The 23,566-nt window shown below is 41.0% G+C and overlaps 1 protein-coding gene across 3 annotated transcripts in view; it reads right to left on the bottom strand.

Annotated features, from left to right (window-relative positions):
* ITSN2 (intersectin 2) overlaps window positions 1–23,566 on the bottom strand; it is a 121,303-nt gene that overhangs the window by 27,477 nt on the left and 70,260 nt on the right. For 2 of the 3 annotated variants that reach the window (XM_075201354.1, XM_075201353.1), the window contains 7 exons: window positions 22,211–22,416; window positions 21,870–21,931; window positions 21,064–21,230; window positions 20,885–20,930; window positions 20,622–20,743; window positions 19,905–20,001; window positions 19,347–19,538 (listed from right to left, as the gene is read on the bottom strand). In XM_075201354.1, coding sequence (XP_075057455.1) covers window positions 19,347–19,538; window positions 19,905–20,001; window positions 20,622–20,743; window positions 20,885–20,930; window positions 21,064–21,230; window positions 21,870–21,931; window positions 22,211–22,416 — 892 coding nt within the window. Of the gene's footprint in view, window positions 1–11,254; window positions 16,100–19,346; window positions 19,539–19,904; window positions 20,002–20,621; window positions 20,744–20,884; window positions 20,931–21,063; window positions 21,231–21,869; window positions 21,932–22,210; window positions 22,417–23,566 lie in introns of those variants that run through there. The other variant, XM_075201355.1, reaches the window with a different exon arrangement.

The raw sequence follows: 23,566 nt of genomic DNA, 5'->3' as shown, positions 1-23,566 counted from the left end.
AATACTACAACACTGCATAGCACACTATCATGATCATCATTTATTTATATAGCGCCACTGATTCCGCAGCGCTGTACAGAGAACTCGCTCACATCAGTCCCTGCCCCATTGGGGCTTACAGTCTACATTACCTAACACAGACAGACAGACAGACAGACAGAGACTAGGGTCAATTTTGATAGCAGCCAATTAACCTACTAGTATGTTTTTGGAGTGTGGGAGGAAACCCACGCAAACACGGGGAGAACATACAAACTCCACACAGATAAGGCCATGGTTGGGAATTGAACTCATGACCCCAGTGCTGTGAGCCAGAAGTGCTAACCACTTGGCCACCGTGCGATACACTATATGGTATCACAGAGTAATAAATACTACAACACTGCATAGAACACTATATGGAATCACAGAATAATACATTGAGCTATAACAACCCACAGGACAGTATATGTATCACAGAGTAATAAATAGAGCTATAACACCCCACTACTGGAAGAGTAGACACCCTACCGGATGCGGGTGTAGGTGGGGCTTAATGACGTGATTCGCGTAATGAGGCCCCACCCCCAACACCGCAAGTATGGGTTAGGTCAACAATCTCATATAGTTTATTGTTCTTTAAATATGAAGTTAAGTACTGGTAAGCATGCGTACAAAAATAATTTTTCTCATGTGTTCTCCTACAAATTATTATTTCCATTTCACAATTCATCTGGAGAGCAGACAGGTATAGCTGCCAGTCACATGCTAACAGACTCACACCATGTCATGTGATAGAGCAGGGAGGGTCAGTGCAGGCAGAACTCAGTGGTGTGTTCCAAAGGGGTGGTGGGGAATCTTCAGAGACCCCCCCTTGAGTTGGGGTATGTTAAACCCCAGACCTCCTCCTTCTATGGCCTTCCATCCATTCCACACTCCGTAGATTTTGTTCAGTTTTTCTTTTTGAAAAAAAGGCTCTGCATACAGCTAAAGTGTTGGTTCATCTGTTTTAGCTCTATTATTATATAAACAATAACATTGTCAAGTTGTATTTATGCCTTTAAATATTGCTGAGTTGGCCTTCCTATGTTATTTATTTTGGTGAAATTTAACCATATTTTTCAGTTCTTTTATATGGACATTGAGTTTATTTTATGTTTTTTGTGTGTTCGTTTACTTTTCTTTTAAATGAAATATGGACTTCTTTTAAAACTCAAGTATTAAAAAACTGTCAAGTTACTGCATAAAGTGTATTTTACAAGTTCCTTTGCAACAATGAAAATCTCCAAAGCCTCTCTGGTCACTAAATCATGTGCCATGTGACTGTGGTTGCCATGGTAGTCACATGACACTGTGCAGAATTCTAAACCATTAACAACATTTCTGTATTAAAAAACAAAAAAACAAACAAAACCACACCTAATTTTGTGTGAATAAAGCAAGATAAACATTATAATTACTATGCATAACTCCAAAATTTACCCACAGGGAACACTTTTGCTGGGGAGTCTAAAGATAGTTTATTTTACCTCTGCCAAGAAAGCAGTAAGCTGCACCACGCACGTTAAAAACTCGGAAACATTCAGAGATTTAGGGCTAGATTTACTAAGCTGCGGGTTTGAAAAAGTTGCCTATAGAAACCAATTAGATTCTAGCTATCATTTTGTAGAAAGTACTAAATAAATGAAAGCTAGAATCTGATCGGTTGCTATAGGCAACATCCCCACTTTTTCAAACCCGCAGCTTAGTAAATATACCCCTTAGGCTCACTTTGCACAACAAGTTATGTCAATAAGGCTTTCACAATATTTATAGCATTTCCCTTCTAATTCAGACAATAACTCTAGATTGCCTTGGGTTATATCAGGCAGCTCACATGAAAAATGATTGATATATTTCCGCCGGTGAGCAATAGACAGGAGAAGTACTTACAACTGTTCAGACTTGTCGTAGAACCACCAGCAAATCCATCACATCCCTGAGCCAACAGCAGCAAAGCTTCCTTCTCCTTCAGTATTAAAGGGTTGGGAAGAGATTTAAGAACCCTGCGATACATTTCATCACTGTCCTTCTCCCCTACAACACAGAACAACTGCTTCATAGTGTAATCCTACCATCTACCTCGTCTTAACGTAATACGCACATGGAAAGTGTCCACAGCCATAGGAATGCCGTGTACCTGAACATTGGTATGAATCAGATTCACCTGTCTGACAGGCTGGGACAAGGAAACTGTCCTCATGGCATCGTCAACGTGACTACTCCGAGTCATCCCTCTAGGAATACATGGCATTCTAAAACTCCTCATTTAGGTACAGTAAGTCAAGGGAACATACCGTGACTCATCGCATTCTAGTGAAAGCACAATTTTTGAACACACAACAGATAAAAGGATTCCAATTTTCCACTTCTTTGAAAAAAAAATTCCATTCAAAAGTACATTTTCATGGCTTAATAAATATTTATGGACTTTGAATGTTCTTCAGCCATTAGCCCAAGATCCAAATATCAGCCTTCTTGTATATGGTCTTTCTTCCCTCGTCAGGCATTCGTCTTAAACTTCTCTTATTGTCACAAACCATTGACCTCACGCAACACAACCTCAGAACACAATTTGGAAGCAGCTATATCCAACCGATATACAAACAAGTTTAAATCCAGCTCAGAAGTGATTATTGTTGCCTTTCGGTAATTTTACGGTCAGTACGTTGCTCCCTCGAATATATTTTTACTTTTAAATATAACAAGAGACAATCTGTATTACAAACATTTGTCCTTTAAAAATTACTAGATTAACATACTTGGGCACAAATAAATTGTGGGAAAAAAACCAGTATACCCAGTTGTTATATATATTTGTTCACAAATAATTCAATAGGGGGAATTTAATTGGCTGCGAGGTGCCGCTGTGTGTCTCTGTAACAGTTAGAGGGGACTCATTGAGTCAAGAGTATTTACTAAAATCTTCACTCATTTTCCCTTGCGCCCCATAGACATGCGAGAGAAAATGAGCAGAGATTCTTTACCAACCCAGACCCAAAACAAAAGTCGATCCCATGTGAAAAGACATCTAATAACATTTTGAGACTCAAGCTAAATGTATGGGGTAAACTGTTTGACTAGGAGCTAAGCTATCCCCATTCAATTCAATGTGTCAGGATGAGCCGATTCCAGTGCTAGCGATTTTCTAGATGTAAAAGTCCTAGGGGTAAATGTAATAAAAAGGAGGTTACTTTAAACCGCTCGGCTGTTTTTTAAAACAGCAATTTTTTTTAAAGGCAAAGCCCACCCCCTAGTGCCCGACAATAATTAATCCAACCATTTTTCCAAATTAATTCCGTCTCTGTGACCTCCCCCAGGTAGTTAGTGCAGTTCCAAGCACACTACAAAATTAAGACAAAGAACATTCCAGACACATCCGGGACAAGAGCATTGAGAAGGACCAATCAGGAAAAGAAGAAAAGAAGATTTCCAAGGCATTAAATATACCCCAAAGCACAGTCAAGTCAACCATACAAAAATGGAGAAGATATTGAACAACTGTGAATCTGCCAAGGACGGGTCGGCCTTCAAAACTCTGGGTGAGAATAAAAACCTCACATCAAAGCCCAGCTACAGTATGCCCAAAGACAGGTGGGAGACACAGCGTGGAAGAAGATTCTACTGATGAGACCACAATTGATCTTCTCAGTTTCAATGCTAAGCATTATGCTTGGCACCTATATAACGTTGCACTATACCTACAGCAACGCATGGATGTGGCATCATGTTATGGGGATGCTTCTCTGCAGCAGGGACTAGAAAGCTCATAAAAATAGAGGGGAAAACGGATTGAGCAAAGTACACAGAAAACCTGGAGGAAAACCTGTTGCAGTCTACAAGAGCGCTGGGACTTGGAAAATAAATTATCTTCTAACATGACAATGACCCACCAAAAGCCACAGCGGAGTGGTTTACCACCAAAAAGGATAATGTCAAGAAGTGTCCTAGTCAAAGACCAGATGTCAATCTCAATCCAATTGAGCATCTGTGGCACCATTTAAAAATCATTATTCAAACGACCACCATCCAACCTGTTGGAACTTGAGCAACTAAAAGTCCAGGGTCTTGATGTGTAAAACTGTGGGACACCTACCCAAATAGACTCAGAGCTATAATTGCCGACAGAGGTAGTTGTACCAACTATTAACTCAGGGATGGGGGGGTATTAATACAATCACTTTTTTTGTTCATAAATAATTTGGTTGAATTTTTGTTTTTCCACTTTATCAAGTACGGTACTTTGTGTTGATTAGTGGAAATAAATTTTAAATAAATTCATCATGACAAAACGTGAAAAAGTCCAATGGGGACGAATACCTTTTGTAGCCACTGTATATTTATTTTGTCAGAATCATTAAGGAGTATTCATTTTGGGCTCATATATAATAACCCGTGCATGATACTCATGCATTCTAGTCAAATCAAGCTACTTAAGGTGTTAAAAAGGTTCTTGTCATGCATTTGGGCCCTAGCCCAGGCCTCCTCAGGGGAAGAGCGTTACTTCCCGACGTAAGCGCCCTTTTTTAACGTGGTTTTGTCCACATGTCACCACCTCATCATTCTTCTCCATCACCTCATCCTTCATTTTCATCGCCACATCTATCCAGATGTCTATCCAGACACAGGGATCTCTCTCAGCGGTCCTGAGTATCACACTCCTCTCACTCTGTCACCCCCGGCAACCACCAACCACTCCCCACTGTCACCCCCGGCAACCACCAGCCACTCCCAACTGTCACTTCTCCTTCAAGAAATATATATATATTTTTTTAAAATCTTTATAAACACTTATAACAATTAACAAATTAAATTAACAAATTAAAAACATCTTAGTATACCAAATTTCAGCCCTTTCTGAATTTTTTTTTCCACACACACTAAGAATTTAGTAGGTCAGTGTATAACTCCGCCCAGCAGGTGGCGCTGCAGCTTGGTTTTATTTTTTCCACACACACACACACACACACACACACAGACAGACACACAGACAGACACACACACACACACACACACACACACACAGACAGACAGAGACAGACAGACAGACAGACAGACAGGCAGGCAGGCAGACAGACAGACAGACACACAGACAGACAGACAGACACACAGACAGACAGACAGACACACAGACAGACAGACAGACACACAGACAGACACACAGACAGACACACAGACAGACACACAGACAGACAGACACACAGACAGACACACAGACAGACACACAGACAGACAGACACACAGACAGACAGACAGACAGACAGACACACAGAGACAGACAGACAGACTAACACACGCCACTAAGCATTTATATTATAGATATGACTTATGTACAAGTTAATTGGAACAAATTAAGTAAATACCTACTTATTCCAACTATATAAATTTCTAAGGTGATTGAATTATGTCATATTTGATTTACACTCAATTTCAATTTCTACATTCTCCTCCCCTGATCGGGCAGTACCCCATTTTCATCAAACCCTAGCAACTGCCATGGATCAAGTGGCTCCAGCGACACTACATACTTCCCGTAGAATTCGTTGCCAACCGTAGCACACTACAGTAACACGAACTCTACAAAAAACTCTCTCGTAAAGCAGAACGTTACTGGCGCAAATCTTGTACCTCTAATGATTTCATCACATATACTGATATCTACCACTCCTATAGAAATGCTCTGGACACTGCTAAATAAACCTACTTCCAATCTCTCATCTATGATCAGGATTCTAACCCCAAACGCCTCTTTAACACATTTAAATCTCTTCTGAATCCTCCTGCCCCAAATACTCCAACTACCATCAGTGCACAGGATCTTGCTTCCTATTTTAAGGACAAAATTGATAAGATCAGACTTGAAATTATATCATCTCCCTTGACAAGCAATCAGCTCAATTCCTTTGTAGCACCCTCTGACACGATCTCTTCATTTGATCCCACAAATGAAGAGGACGTTTCTACTCTCTTCTAATCTTCCTACTCTACCTCCTGTCCTCTTGATCCCATTCCCTCACAAATTGGTATGTCCCTGTGCTCATTCCCCCTCTAACTAAAATCTGTAATCTCTCTTTCTACTGTTTTTTTTCCATCACTATTCAAGCATGCAGTGATTACTCCCATTTTAAAAAAACAGAATTCTGACCCTAACTCTCTCGGAAATTACCGCCCCATCTCCCAGCTCCCATGCCCCTCAAAGCTTCTTGAGAGAATTGCCTACACTCGCCTCACACACTTTCTTACAGCAAACAACCTATTGGATCCTCTTCAGTCAGGCTTTCGCTCTCAACACTCCACAGAGACTGCGCTGCCCAAGGTTGTCAATGATTTGATCACAACAAAAAATAATAACCATTACTCTCTTCTAATTCTCCTGGATCTCTCTGCTGCATTTGACACTGTTGACTACTCTCTCCTCATACAAACGCTACAATCCCTAGGTCTTGAAGGCACTGTCCTATCCTGGTTCTCATCCTACCTATCTAATCGCTCTTTCAGTGTTAATTTCTCTGGATCCACCTCTGCTCCGCTTCCTTTATCAGTTGGAGTACCACAAAGCTCAGTCCTAGGTCCTCTGCTATTCTCTATCTACACCACTTCTCTTGGAAAACTAATAAGCTCCTTTGGATTTTAGTATCATCTCTATGTGGATGATACAAATATCTATCTATCATCTCCTGATCTTTCACCATCTGTGTTGTCTCGCTTTACTGACTGTCTTTCTGCCATTTCATCTTGGATGACTTCTCGCCAACTCAAACTCAATCTTTCAAAAACTGAATTAATAATATTCCCACCCAAAAACAGAACTTCCTGCCTGACATTTCTATTGATAACATGACCATAAACTCCACCCCGCAAGCTCGTTGCCTATGTGGAATCCTTGATTCACAACTGTCATTCATTCCCCACATCAACTCTATATCTAAATCATGTTACATACACCTAAAGAACATTTCCAGAATACACATATATCTGACACAAGACACCGCAAAAACATTAATTCATGCACTTATCTCCTGCATCGACTATTGCAATTCCCTCCTTACTGGTCTTCCCAAAGTCAGACTTGAACCCCTACAATCTATTTTGCACGCAGCGGCTAGATGATTTTCCTAGCAAACCATTCTTCCTCTGCTGAGCCACTCTGTCAGTCTCTACACTGGTTGCCTGTATTTCAACGAATCCAATATAAAATTCTTCTACTAACATATAAGGCCATCAACAAAATTGCACCGACATACATTTCCTCACTTGTCTCAAAATATCTCCAACTCGACACCTCCGTTCTGCACAAGATCTGCGTCTCTCTTCCACTCATCACATCCTCCCATTCTCGGTTACAGGATTTTTTCCAGGCTGCACCCACTTTGTGGAATTCCCTCCCTCGCACAGTAAGACTTTCCTATAGTCTTCAAACCTTCAAGCATTCACTGAAAACCCACCTCTTCAGGCAAGCTTATGATATTCCTCAACCAGCATCTTAATTTCCCTAGGTTACCCTATTATTACCCTCTACACAGCAAACACAAGACAACAACCCTCTGACCAACATTGCAACACACACAGCCCACTCAGTACTTTTACCTTTGCATTCTAGCTGGTCCATTGTACAATATGATGTAGCACATGCCCTTGTGTTTCAATCTCCCATTGTCCTTTAGATTGTAAGCTTGCAGGCAGGGTTCTCTTACCTCTCTTTCTGTATGTTTTACCCAGTATTGTTTTATTAATGTTTGTTCCCAATTGTAAAGAGCTAAGGAATCTATATAAATAAATGTTGATGATGATGATTTACATTCACACACACACACATATATATATTTTCATGAATTGTTAAGTCTAAATAGGTGATGGTGATGGGGGTGGGGGCAGACGTATCTATACCTATATAAGCTAATGCTAGGGAAATAGGTGCTGTTGGCTAAAGCAACCAGTCAGTTTCCAATTAGTACTTCTGTAATCACTACACAAAATAAAAAACAAATATCTTATCGTTGCAATCATGTTATCTTTTTGTTTTTTGCACCAATGTTCAACAATAAAATGGCACATGAAACAATTTTGGTATGAGCTGTGGTATACATGTGATTCTTCGGCATCTATTTAAAAGTTTTGGGTTTTTTCTTTTCATTTGTAAGAGCAGAGAGGTAAACAAAGGTCACAATAAGACCATAGAAATACTGTATACAAGATTTATATAATAATACATAGACATATACTGAGCCCCATAGCCAGCCTACTGGAGTTATAATAATGGTAAATGGGAAATGAAGGTGTCTTTAGGTTATGTGACCGTATGGTATGGAATATAGATGAAAGAACTGCAGAGTTTGTGTGTGTGCTGGAGGTCAAACTGCGTCTCTCTGCTTGGAGAATGGAGCTTAATGCACATGGTGGGTATAGCAGTGAGGTTATATTATACCTGGGGAATACTGTAATTTTGTATCCCAAACATTATATAACCGTATAAGGAGGCTGGTTACATATTCTATGGAGGCTGCATGACAAATTATTTTGGTAACACCAATTTATGGACGGTGGAGAGACTTTTTTTTTCCAGTCACTGGCACTTTGGAGCTTGGCAAATACAGCACACCAGTTTACTAGAACACTGATCTAGTTAGTTGGCAGAGAAGTATAATCTGCAGATCTGTGGATAATTGTGTTAGTAATCTGTGTAAACAGGTTTAGCAAGTCATCCAAAAACTGGGATATTATTGGACTGTCCCACCGTGTTTGTAGAAAAGTTCCACTTTGCCCACAGTTCCACCAACACAGGCTGGATATACGAGGGTAAATAGTCTAACTTGGAGGAGACCATATACCATCTGTGGGCTGCACGGTGGCTCAGTGGTTAGCACTACTGCCTTACAGCGCTGGGGTCATGAGGTCATGGCCTTATCTGTGAGGAGTTTGTATGTTCTCCCTGTGTTTGCGTGGGTTTCTTCTGGGTGCTCCGGTTTCCTCCCACACTCCAAAAACATACTAGTAGGTTAATTGGCTGCTAACAAATTGACCCTAGTCTGTGTGTCTGTGTGTGTGTGTTAGGGAATTTAGACTGTAAGCTCCAATGGGGCAGGAACTGATGTGAATGAGTTCTCTGCACAGCGCTGCGGAATTAGTGGCGCTATATAAAGGTAATAATACTAATACCATCTGGTGTAGATTTTGTAGGGGTTATCCTTAACGGCTGTGTTAATAGGAGATTTTGGAACTCTCAGGCAAATGAGCGACCATCCTTTTTGATGGAGTGAGATCCCAAGGTCCTGTCCCAACGCTTGTTCAAATGGTTCCACAGATTGAGAGGGGAGTGACAGGATAGTACCATACAATGAGGAAGTATTGCAGCGTCTTCCGGGCTTGGGGGGATATTTATGTTCAAATTGTGTTTGCTTTCTTAGCTCAGACGAGTTTATCTGGGCTTGTTTGGAGCTCTTCAGTTGGAAGAGAAGTAGAATTGAAGCATTTGCTGACTATTATATCTTTTGCATATGTCTGAAGGAAGTCGGGGCAAATTCACCCATAATGTGGCGAAAACTAATTATACCTTCCGAGGGGAAAAGTGGTGTCGTGGAGATGAATATGGTGCACGCTTTCGGGGTTTTTTTTTAAACTCTTAATTGTCCACAGACAGAAATAAGTTACAATTGGTTCAATAATATACTACAAAGTATATTATTGAACCAATTGAAACTATTATAATACTATAAAAGGACAAACAATAGAAGGTCTATTTTTTCCCCGAGGTAATATATAAACAGGGTCGACAGGTAGAGGGGTATTCGGTAGGAGGAGAGACCTGTTCTCTAAATCAATGGATTTGGCTAAGTTGTATAGAAAAAAAGGGGACGTATTAGGTGGAAGAAGGGGATTCCCATCTTCCCTAAAGAGCCAACCAATCAAATCCTAGCTTTCATTTATTTAGTACCTTCTACAAAATGAAAGCTAGAATCTGATTGGCTGCTATAGGCAACATCCCCATTTTTTCAAACCTGCAGCTTAGTAAATCTAGCCCCTGGTCTCTCATGGAAGTAGTATGATCTTGCCCATGCATGTAGCATACCAGCTATGTTACCCGTTAACAGTGACATGCAATAGATGATTTGGCTGCCACCAGAATGTGCAATACTCATTATCTGTACCTCCAGATCTGGATATAATTGAAGGGGACGGTAGTATTTCTTGAATATTGGGAGTCCAAGTCCCCTATTAAGAATAGATCTACCTAGACAAGCTTTTCTGTTTCTAGGCTTATTGCCGTCCCAGCTAAGTGTACCACATAATGATTAAAAGGAACCGGGACTTTTACTGATGAGGTTTGGAACAGATACAACATCCTGGGGGAAACATTAATTTTTACAGTATTGATCCTCCCAAACAATGAGATGTAAAGAGGACCCCAGTTACGTCACGCTTAATAGTGAAAAATAACGGAGGAATATTTTCTTGGAAAAGTTGGTTGTAATGCTTGGAAGCGAGATGCCTAAATACCATAAGGCTAGGGGGCGCCACTGGAAAACACAACTGGCTTCCAACAGGTTTCATCGTTCTTCTGGCATCTAGTAAGGTCAAAACCAACCTGATCTGTGTAAAGATTTCATTATTATTTTTTTTTTTAAAGAGATAGTTACTTTATTTGTGAATTAAAAAGGCCAATCATTTCCCCCCAAAAATTGGGTTTTATTCATTTATTTATTATTTTTAACATTAAATCACTTTACCTGCACGACAACACATGGCGTTGTTCATTTTTCCTTAGGGTTTTGATTGAAGTTGCTATTAAAGATTTAGTTTGCCACGGGTTGTGTGATTACCATGGCAACCACAGTCACATGACATATGTTGTGAACAGATAGGCTTCAGAACCTCACAGCATAAAACCCTAAATTCACTCTTGGTGCTGAAAAAAAAGAATCTTACAAATGCAATAATATAGATATAGACTTAGCAGCTGATATGAGAGGACTGCCACAGGTTCCTTTGCTTATTTTGTTTTATTTTATTACCATCATTGCTAAAATGTGCTAACTAGGTTTTAAGAGTGGGTGATGAACACTTAACATTATTGCCCAAGTATACAAGGCCTAACATTACCACTTGTGAGCCCATACTGTAATGATGTTAGGTGCCGGGAAGAGTAGATTTATAGTTCTTATTTCTAGAACAGGAGAATCAGTGAACATTCCAAACTAATGAACTCCCATTAAAAAAATAAAAAAACGACACAGACATCCACAATGAAATTAACTTTTAATAAACACATTTGCATAGTTACATAGATCTCTCTATACAGCAGAATGCACATTTCCCCATGCTAAGAACAGTGCGTGATTATCACAAATACATTTCAATAACAAAATAAATCACAAGTCAAGGCCACTGAAGCATCACTAGGAGCCGGACACCATTAACCCGCCCGCGAGAGCGTTAACACAATAGCTGGATCAAAGTCACCTGATTTTCAGGTAGTATAATCAGTACAGATATGTGAGGAGAATGTAAACCAGTGATGACCTGGAATATCGCACAGATGGAATGTTACGTTTTTGCAGAATCATTCGGAAACTTGAATACAAACTGTAACTGCAACCAAAACCCCTTTGGTATTTAGCCGTACCTCACAGCACCTTTAATAGATTTTAACACTACGGGGGTAAATTTATGAAAACAGGTGCACAGAGAGAGAGGTACTGTAACCCACAACAACCAATCACATTCTAGCTGGCATTTTTATCACACGGTTTGGAAAAAATTAAACAGTTTTTTCATAAATGCCCCCAAAAAAACTCTGGTGTACATTCCCGCACAAGCAACTGTATGGAAACCGTGCATCGGTCTACGCTGCTGCTTATAACATACAGATAATAGGCACAGCCCTTTTGCTCCATTAAAAATCCAATAACATGAACATTATAATCTCTGTAGATGGTGTCTAATTATCGTTACATTAACTTTATTTTGGATTTTGGTCTTACAAACGGAATCCTACACCCACATGGGATTAACGTCATTATAAACGACGCTATAAAATGATCGTTTAGAGAACAGGCAGCTTCTGAGCCTGCAGCTGATGTGGAACTACAAGTCCCAGCATTCCGGGTCAGCGGGACATGTTGGGATTTCCAGTTCCACGACAGCTGAAGGGCCACAGGTTGCCAAATTTAGACAATCAACCGGGCCCTTACACTGTCATGCACTGAATATAAACACATGGGATAGAATAGCGTAACTATGGAAGGTGGTTAGACAAAGGGCCAACCCTGTCCTGTTTGGACTTGGCATACATACTAAATGTAGCCCTATTTAATGTAAAGACACCACTGGCTCTCCTTAGAAGCTCTGCCAAGTGCACAACAATAATTACCTACATGAATTAGTGCAGTAACTAAGTACATTCAATATGCCGAGACTGGTAAAGAAAACCACACTATATAAGAGACCTGGTTATATGCTCAGTATTTATAAATAAGACAATCAAATGTGGAGAATTTTATGAAGCGTGAGGGTATGTGAAAAGACAATAAAAAAAGTGTACCCGCTTTAATAGACAATGGAGGTAGACAATGTGTGTCACTCTTTGGCCTATCAATTCACCAGGAGCTAGTGATAAAACGGAGACATAGGGATGACAGGTCACAGGGTAAGATGAAGTCTACACAATAATGCATAGGACTCCAGACCCGAGGCTGTTCTGCAACGTCTCGCTGACTCAGGGATCACTAATCACTACTGAACTGAATACAGATTGCGCACATAAAGTGACTGCCTCCGAGGAGCGTGGGTACTGGGTAGGATACAAACAGAATATCTTGATTCACAAATGGAGTTTACAGATCACCAATAATTAAAGGGCCAGGCGGTAACTTACATACGACTCAAGTTAAGTGCTATGTTGTCCGTGAACTAAAGCAATAACGGACCCTCAAAGTAACATGGGCTTGTGATGCAACCGGGTACAACTAGATGCCCCCAGTAGCAGAGGTCCACCTTTCTTACCCCTTTTACATTCATTGCCAGCGGGAACATGGACAAGTGGCCACTTTACGGATTTAAGTAGCGCACCCATGCAAGGTGCTTGTTTAATAGATGTAGGTGTCTGCTGCTACAGGGAAACACAGAATACGGGATTAGGCAACTGAGACAAAGGTTGTAACATCAGTCTGCAGTACGTATCAATCGTCATTTCACAGGGGCAGGGCGGACTCCTCACTAACATTTACTATGTAACTGTTTCCATCCAAGATCTAACAGAAGAGAAGTCAAAGGGATTATGTACCAAAACCATTAAACACTAAAATACATAGATAGCAAATTATACTACCTGCTTTATATCACAATCATTAATAAATTAGGACATTATATAAATATTCTGATCTCAGTGTGATTATCTTATTATCGAGCGCAGAGAAATCCACGGTAACATTTCCCAGACCAGCGCTAACCCAGCATTACATTCCATACATTACATTTCTACGGGAATATATTATATTTGAATACACATTTAAAATCCCCTTTCTACCCTTTGCACCATATTATTAAAGTATACATGTGACCTCCACGCAATCGAAGCAGCCGTTTTGTGGGAAGAAGCAATGTTCATCAGAATGCGACCAATCAATTCACTAGGAACCAACGCCTTATGACGATGAAAGGCCTCATTGATGTCTTTAGTGAACCGATACAAGATGGCCGCCTCCACTGTGCATTGTGACAGAGCAGAAACATGTGGGCCTTCCCTGCTTTGTTCCATTGTCTAAGTTACAGCAGAAATAGCAACTTTAGCTTGAAGAAGGGATCAATAATTGCTATGAGTAACAAAAGGCACGTAGACGTTCAAGGCAAAGCATTGAGAAATCAGGTCAATGCATAGCCAGATATAAATAGGACAGGCCGTGTCTAAGCTTCGTGTACTGTCCTCATTGCGTTGCTCTGAACGCCCAAGCTACGGCCAGTGCCACGTCCCATCCAATAGGATTTATGTTCTCTTTAAAGCAAGCTGTACGACGCTCAGACGACAGAGCAAAGCAGGGTGAGCACTCATCCGTGTAGCCTACAGCACGACTCACAGAAATAGTACGTCCTCATAATGATTGGTGCAATAAGGAATACACCACCTGTCCCAGAAGGCTGGCAGGGCATGCTCGGTCTTATAGTTCTCCCACGTGCTGAGAGCCGTAGGTTTTAGGATATGACAAAGCTCCAGAAAACATCAGTTTCCTGTATCCTCTCATAATTAATCTTAATTGGATGGTACAAGGCAAAACACTATGAGGAGGAGGAAAAGAAAAAAACACTATGGAAAGGGAATGAACTGAATGTATACACCTGCTGCTGTCTGCATGATATGTATCTACATTATAACACAGGACAGGTAAAATACTGCTTAGCTCACCGCTAAATAATTACAAAAACAGGCAGCTGTGTTAATTGTTCCTTGGCTAGACTTATATTGTATTGTATACATCTATTTATAGTCCTAGAAAAATGGAATGGGTCACTGGCCAGCAGCCTGCTGGTACCAAACATTCACCAAGTAAAGCAACTAGAGACACTGCGTGTACACTAACGGATGAAGAGCGAGTATATCTCCATTCTCTCCACCGAGATCCCTGGATCCAGGCTGCCCTTGGAATGAATTTGGTACAGAATTAAACATTTTGACCGTAGTGCAAATTCACACCAGCAATTATGGTGAAGAACGTACAGATGCCACGTGTAAAATACATTCGTTTGGTTGGTTACTCATGTGTAAACTTGTATCCCAGCTCAATAGAATGAATTGGGACAACGTAGATTCATAACCTGGCATTCCAAGACCTGCACCATGATGCATCTCGACGGAACGTCTTCGTAGGAGCACAGGTTCCGTTGTACAGCGATATTGTGAACAAGCCCTATAGACAAGCTACTAATGAACTGAATACTTTATCACAATTTTTTTTTGTTTTTGTTTTGGCAATACAGTTACCGTACCAATTATTTACTAAAGTGCACCCATTGGTCATGGGAGAAAAACAAAAAAACAAAATAGGAAACCCATTTCTCTAAACTTTATCCCAGCCCAGCGAATAATACTTACACATTCTGAACATACAGACAAATAAAAGGTTGTATGCACTCGCACCAACGCTGCTTTTGATCGTGATCAACGGTGAGACTGAAAAGAGAAGGATGCGCTCTCCACCGTAGATGGCAGCAAATGACTGGCTTTGAGCTGGCCACAGCCAATCACAAGTCGCCCTCCACGACAGTGACCGCTCCCCTCTCTCCCGTCACACAGCAGAGTTGGCAGGAGTGAGTGAACAACCTCCTGAATACATAACAGATATAACAAGCTATTGCACTTGAAAAGTGGCGACATTCATTTTGCAATGATATAAATGTTTTGGTAGCGTTTGCGGACAAGCTAACTGCAAAGCAGATAACAAGACCAGACTAAGGCATCAGCAATTTAGCAGGCAAGCTGTGGCTCTGGGAAACTACAAGTCCCAGAATGCCCCTGAAGCTTGTAGTTCCCCCTACAATTGTTGAGGAGCAGCTTACAAAGATCTAGGCATCAATTGTAATGTCATATTATAGAGAGATTATGTTTTGCTTTTTTAAAAGTACTGCGTATCATTACAAAACGACTTCACCTACATCCCAATTTAATGTCAAGGAGAGATTGCAGATGCATTTGTTAGTGGATCTTTGTGTGCCCAGACCCCATAGTGTGAGCTGCAACCAACGACCAGGCAGCGAGTGAGGTGCGGAAAGCGTCACAAACTCATTCAGCAGCGTAAGGTGCAGATGTTAAGTTTTGCTCGCAATAATCTCGGCTTGCATGCAGCACTAACAGACCACACTACTTAGCCAAGCGGAAAGCTATGGAAGACCCACAAAGACCCACTATCCTACACATAATGAAACCAAAAGGCAACATGGTAACTTGGTGCTAGAGTTGATCTTGGCAGAGGACTAGGATTGGAATGGATTTAGCGTTCAAACGAAGCCAATGATCGAGGCGCTCTTCACGCTATAGTCATACAGGGATAGTGGGTCTCTGTGGAGCTTTCCTACAGGCAGACAAGACTGTGTCCTAAAAAAAAAAACAAAAAACAGAGAACATACCAAGAATGAAACCATCGCTCTGGAGCCCGGACAAAGCATAACACAACTATTAAATACGTGCAGTTTCATGCATGCAATCTGGGCATGAATTACAAAAACCCAATACTGTGTCATAAAGATTGCGTCGCTCACGTGGTGCTTCCGAGTGTCCACGGTACACTAATTTTGAGTTGCATTTAGCCATTTCCTGAGCGCAGGAGTCAAATAGCACAAATTGTCCTATAGAAAGTAGCACACAGGGAACAAGGTTACAGATGCTGGATGAATGGAAATATTCTCTCTCTCATCGCATCTTCCAGTATTCTGTGTGCACTACTTCAGTGAGGACAAGTCGTCCTGTGATTTCTGATCCAAGATGCACCCAGCAAGAAGGTGATTGTGGCTCAAACTTACTGTACCAAGGATGCTTAAAATATCTGTATTTATGTACGTATGTAAACTAAGAACAGTGACTGTAAAAGATCATATCCCATCCCCAACACAGACATATGAGCAGATTGGAAATAGATAGGACAAAGAGATTTGGCTGCCTGCCGGCGATCTCACTCTGGCATTTGGGTGACATTGAATTGTAAACAATACTTCACCCATCTCTTGATCACCATTTATCTTATGTCATTTAATATTATGGTCATGGGTGATACTACTCAGCCGCTACGGAAGGATAGACTGAAGACAACATGATGTATTTATAAAGATAAACACAAAGATTTAAATCTTGTGCGTTATTTGCCTGAATTCAGCCATTGACAAACATATCCCTTAGTGAGACTCTCATTTGGTAATGGTATTGTGGGTGACGCAAGAATTACACCGATGTACGGTCACTGTACAACTGCATTAATACAGCAGATATAATCTCCCTCCTCACCTACTGAGAAAAGTAATAAAAAAAAAAATATTTCCAAAATCCATAATCAATGCAGAAAGCACCAATCAGCTTCAGAGGTGAATCCGCAATCAGCCAATCAGAAGCGGCTAGCTAGTGCTGGAGACGTTATCAGTGTGTATTTGTACCAGACCTCTAGCAGACGTGAATACGGTATCAGCCAGACGTAGATACGTCTCCGCGCTGGTGTGACTCAGCCGCATGTGCTGAACGTGCCCGTACTGTACTTGGCTTATGTATGGCCAAACATTTAGTGATTTTATCTTTAATAGTGATATGTCATAGATAGGTCTATAAATGTACTTTCCTACTTGTCCTTGTTACAGTGACCACAAATGTGTTTGTTATGCAGAATGTGAAGGTCAGACGGCCTACAATGAAAGATTTATATTTCACCTTCCAAAATGCACATTATATTTCACACAATGACAGGAGCACCTAAAAAATTCTCCAGAAAGAATATTCCCACCCAAATGTATTTATATGGATAATTTAACAATAGGGAAAATGTGTTTTGTTTTATTTTTCCTACTCTGTCACTGGAGTATGTGTAAACAATAACAAGCATTGCATTGCTTCATTACGGCTATAATCTCTTGCTTTTATTACTATAACATTTTTGACATTTTGTCACAGTGCAGCAAACAAACAACATTGATCCAGACAAACCAAGGCCACAGCTCACCCAGACGAGATGTTCCAAAATCTCACTTCCTGTAATGTTGCGCCAGCAAAGTTAAAATTCACCCACCACAAACACAATATAACCCCCCTTAATTATACCCCATATGCCTCTCACTAACATGGCATTGTGTTATGTGTCCTCCTTCCATGTCCGCTACACACGTGGCACCATTTCTGTGGGTGTGCTTGGGTGAGAGTGGCAAGGACGGCAGCTAACAAATGTCCTCTGACCTGAGAGGAAGCCTGGGGTTTTCAATGATATACAAGGTACTTGATATTTACAAACAGGGACGAGGTATTGCTACCTACACAAGGGCTCACACCCCCTGGTGTAAGACACGCAATCTAAAAACTGTAAGTAATACAGGAGAACAATATACCTAAAATATATAAGTACAAGTGTATGTTATATGTCCCAGGAGATTATATAGATCAGATTTTAGGATTTGGTGAGGACTAGTTGATTGTTATATCCAGATATGTAGAAGCGCAGGTTTAAACGGTTTAATTGTTCCCATAAAGGTATAATTATCTACCTACCCAATAAAATATTTATATTCTTTAGACACCTAGTAATACTGTCTCCATCACTACTCAGCTGAAATGACTGGAAGGAGGCAGAAGTTATAAGCTCCCTGTGATTGTGATCTGGAACCAGGAGCCGTGCACCGTGACGGCCCTGCCTATGTTTATAGCCCATATAAGCCCAACGTAAAAAGGCTTTAAAGGGTTAAAGCTCCCTCTGCACAGAACATAAACAGGATGGACTCTAAAGATCCCCAATCACTAGGAAGAACGCACCACAATGGTCTGAATGGGTCCTTGTTATACAAAGTCACATCAACACAAATGGAGGCGTTACAGTAGAGGCAGCCATTTTGTGGCTGAAACAACTATGTCAGTCACTATGAATTGGTGACAATCACTGAGGCACATGAGGGTGAGTTTGGGTCAACCCACAAAATGGCTGCCTCCGCTGTGTGTCCAGCAGTCCAGCAGTTAAAAAATAACCTTTTGACATGTGTTGACTTTGGAGATGAGCTAGGTGATCATCTCCAGACTAAGGGGTAGATTTATCAAACCTTCTAAACAGGAAAAGTGGAGGTGTTGCCCATAGCAACCAATCAGATTCTAGCTATTATCTTCTAGAATGTACTACATAAATGAGAGCCAGAATCTGATTGGTTGCTATGGACAACATCCATTTTTACCTTTGAGAAGGTTCGATAAACTTACCCATTTTTTTTTTTGTTTGTTTTTTTAACAGCTGTTGCATAACCCTTCACGAATTCATACAGCAATCTACTCAATTTACCAATTGTCAAACATTAGCTCTAAAATTGATTACATAAAATCCAATATATGTGTAATACCATACTATAGAACGTGGCCTTACTAAGGATACCAAAGGAGTAGACTGAGGTGGTCCAAAGACCCTCACCAAGATAGGTCCCAAGGATGAAATCTGCCCGGCAATGCCCTCCAGATGGCTATATGCTAACATGGCTGGGCGAACTAATCACTCATATTTGGGGAGATTCCCCCCCCTCCGTTTATAAAGCAAAATTACAGATGATACATATTCAGTTCATACAATACATGAGACCATCACACAGACTGGAATCAGGGACTTTGTACTCACACTGCTGGCTGGGGTCACATTCTGTGGTCATCTTGACGTAGTTGGAAGGGAAGAGGCCGGTCGCCCCATTGATCTCCCCTTGCCACCAGTCTACATCATCCTTGCTGATCACATTGATGAGCTGCCCCTTGCTGAAGTTCAGTTCATCTTCGTTATTGGCCACATAGTCATACATGGCTATAACCTGACACACTAGGGAGGAGAGAGGCTGGAGGTTAGTATGGAGGCATTATACATACAAAGCCATAGGAGATACCGCACAAGTCACAAGACAAAGGTCTACAGAAAGGACTGATGGGATGTGGGTGGACTGAGGGCCACGATGCTTGTTATCACTGTACACATAGCGAATGAAATCACATCAGAGGGTGAGAGGAGTGTATGCCCCCAAGTCACCTACTATTAATGCATGATTAGGCAATGTGTGGCTCTTTAGCGGTTGTGTTACTACAAGTCCCAGAATGCCCTGCTTATGCTTGTCCTACTGAAACCTCTAAACCCTGTTACCATCATTCTATGAATAGAACATTGACCATCTTCACATGAAGGATTCCTTACCTGTAGTGAAAGCAGGAGCTGCCTTGTCGTTATTTGGTCCTAATAATTTGACATGGGTCGCTGGGAACCAGCCCTTCTGCCGTTTCTTCCCTCTGGCCTGTAATAGTCACATCACATTAAAATTAACCCCTATGACGGGTGATATACTATATAATAGCAATAGATCACTAATTATAGCTGGAATTATTGATGGAAACTGGTCCCTTTTACTACGTATAACATTCCTTTTCCCTTTGTTTTGACCTCCGACATATGCGTAGGTTATGCCCCCAGGAACAGCCAGTGACATAATAAAACAAACTCTGCTTGGATGATATAAAGATTTTGCTGACCACTGAATTAGTCCAGAAGAATATAAATGTTGTAGGGAAGCACTTACAGTTAGCTGAATTAATGTCACCTGAAGGTGGCACATTACTAAAAAAGGGTTGGCAGGAATATATTCTGACCTTGGTAAATATAGTATATTTGTTTATGAAGCAAAGAACAGTGCTCCCTCTTTCCCCCAAAGTATCACCAGATACTTTCTTGGCACACAACGTATGCATTCCATTACACCGGCTCCTCTTTATAGCGCCACGCTTGCTATAACACCGGTATTGGCGTTTGTTTTAAGCACAATGGGAGCATTGTTTGTTAGTTCCCTGTTATAGAACACCCATGTTCCATCCATTCCCTGAACACCGTCCACTCTCAGACACGGTTTCCATGCCTTACCTGCAGCTCCCCTTGCCACCAGCCCGACGCGTTCTTTTTTAAAATAAGGATCAGCTGCCCCGGAGCCAAGCTGAGCTGCTCCGTTCCTGTTGCCGTGTACAGCGTGGTGACCTGGGCGATCTCTGGAACAAAGAAAGAGAACATATAGAGACAATATATACTGCAGGCACTGGTTCAGAGCACAGCAACACCACCACCTTTTATATGTTCTCTTCCCGCAATCTATTTTACATGACACCACCATTGTACATATCGCTACCTACCGGGTCTCTTGGTTAGAGTTCCAGTTTTGCCAACACTGCCCGAACTCTAAAATGAAAAACAAACAGAATTACTATTTGTTGGCTGCGTCAATGGGTTTAGAGTAGTTGAGAGAAAATGTGACATTGTTCTAGTTTGGGGAAGAATGAATAACGGATCCGTTACTGGAACAAGCGTTCACCTCCTGATCACGCGGGCGCACGTAGTTAGATGGGAATATTCCAGTCCTGTCGCCGATGACTCCCGTCCACCACTCGCCTTCTTTCTGCGTCACCAGGATGACGTCCCCTTCGTTAAATGTTAAGTCACCGGTTTCCGGGCTTGTATAGGGGTATAGAGCCACATAGTCTGTAGAAAGGGGAGACTTTATAAAATACGTGTGAAGGATAGACAGAAGAATTTTTCTGAGAACATTAAAATGTCTTAAGATCTAAATTATTGGCCCACATAACGCATTTAACAACAATTCTGGATTATAGATACATGCCCCTCAATGGACGTTAGAGGTACTGGTGGGGATTATTAATAAAACACGGTATTCTCAGCGGACTGAGTGGAAAGTCGTATTGCGGAATACAGTGAGTCAGTCACACAGTCTCTGCTGATGGGACTGGAATCAGGATTAGGCAATGACGTGCCACTGGCTACAGTATAGAATGTTATCTGGTGTTTAGTGCCTATGCCCGGTATCCTTAGTACCGGCACTTAGATCACTACACACATGGTTCTCACGTAGAACACTGCGCCGGCATCAGCAGGCACATATGGAGAGCCTGGTGCAACAGTCCCTGTAATGTTAGCGCAAGTCTTTACATGCTCTAATAGCAACCTATATGTTAATGACATCTAAGGTTATATAAATGAAATGATGCAGTAATCAAAATATAAGAAGGAGGAAGAAAAACTGTGAAAATAATAAAAAAAAATGAAATATAAACTTGTAGTTCTGCCTGATTTCTTCCAGCATAATGGCCATACATTTCTCACCTTCTGCAGCATACGACGGGGTGGCAGCTTTCTTCTTCACCGCAGCATATACAGGTTCCGGTCTGTAAGAAACAAACTTGTTATATGAAATGTGAAATTACATGGATTGCACACTATAATATAGGAGTTTATTTAATAACACGGTGCAGTTGTCATAAACTTGATTCAATCCATATCAGCCAATCAGTTGCTTGCTTTCCTATTCCAAACTGCGCCAGAAAAAGTTAGAATGATCTGTTGCTACGGTTACAGCACATTCACACTATTTTATTACATTAGCCTACTGTGGGGAACGGCTTCAATTTTATTCATAAACAGCAGCATGTTCAGTTTCAACTCACTCTGGGGTTTTAGTTTCTCTTCCGGGGAGAAGCTTCACGTAAGATTTTGGAAACCATCCCTTCTGCCCACGAACCTCCCCAAACCACCAGTTCTCCTGCTGTTCCAGCACAATAATGGTATCGTTTTTGGTAAAATTCAAGTGGTTGTCCTTTTTTGCAGTCCAAGAGCACAGTGCTTGAGCCTTTACCTCACCCGCTGGTTGACCCTGCGTACCATGCAAACGAGGATAAAGATCACAGTCAGATCAGGTTTTCAATGAACTTTTTATGAAATATCTTTTATATCAATAACTGGATATGAACACTGTAAAAAGCTTCCACAAAACAGAAAGAACTCCCGAGTACCCAGCAAGAAGAACAGCATGTAATACCTACACCTAGCCAAAATACACAGCAGGAATTATGGGATGGAACAAGCAAATAACCATGTTATTCTTACATATTTCCTACCCCTTGAAATAGCATTTAGCTTACTACCCCTTGTATCAGTGTATTAGCATTCAGCATACTACCCCATGTATCAGTGTATTATCATTCCGCATACTACCCCATGTATCAGTGTATTAGCATTCAGCATACTACCCCATGTATCAGTGTATTAGCATTCAGCATACTTCCCCATGTATCAGTGTATTAGCATTCAGCATACTACCCCATGTATCAGTGTATTAGCATTCAGCATACTTCCCCATGTATCAGTGTATTAGCATTCAGCATACTTCCCCATGTATCAGTGTATTAGCATTCAGCATAGTACCCCTTGTATCAGCATAGTACCCCTTGTATCAGCATAGTACCCCTTGTATCAGCATAGTACCCCTTGTATCAGCATACTACCCCATGTATCAGCATTCAGCATACTTCCCCTTGTATCAGTGTATTATCATTCAGTATACTACCCTATGTATAGTATATTATCATTCAGCATACTACCCCTTGTATCAGTGTATTATCATTCAGCTTACTACCCCTTGTATCAGTGTATCAGCATTCAGCATACTACCCGTTGTATCAGTGTATTATCATTCAGCATACTTCCCCTTGTATCAGTGTATTAGCATTCAGCATACTACCCCTTGTATCAGTGTATTATCATTCAGCATACTACCCCATGTATCAGTGTATTATCATTCAGCATACTACCCCATGTATCAGTGTATTATCATTCAGCATACTACCCCATGTATCAGTGTATTATCATTCAGCATACTACCCCATGTATCAGTGTATTATCATTCAGCATACTACCCCATGTATCAGTGTATTATCATTCAGCATACTACCCCATGTATCAGTGTATTATCATTCAGCATACTTCCCCTTGTATCAGTGCATTATCATTCAGCATACTTCCCC

This window comes from Mixophyes fleayi, chromosome 3 (genome assembly GCF_038048845.1).
Source record: "Mixophyes fleayi isolate aMixFle1 chromosome 3, aMixFle1.hap1, whole genome shotgun sequence".
NCBI classification, from domain to species: Eukaryota; Metazoa; Chordata; class Amphibia; order Anura; family Limnodynastidae; genus Mixophyes; species Mixophyes fleayi.
This window is presented reverse-complemented; position numbering and strand designations above follow the sequence as displayed.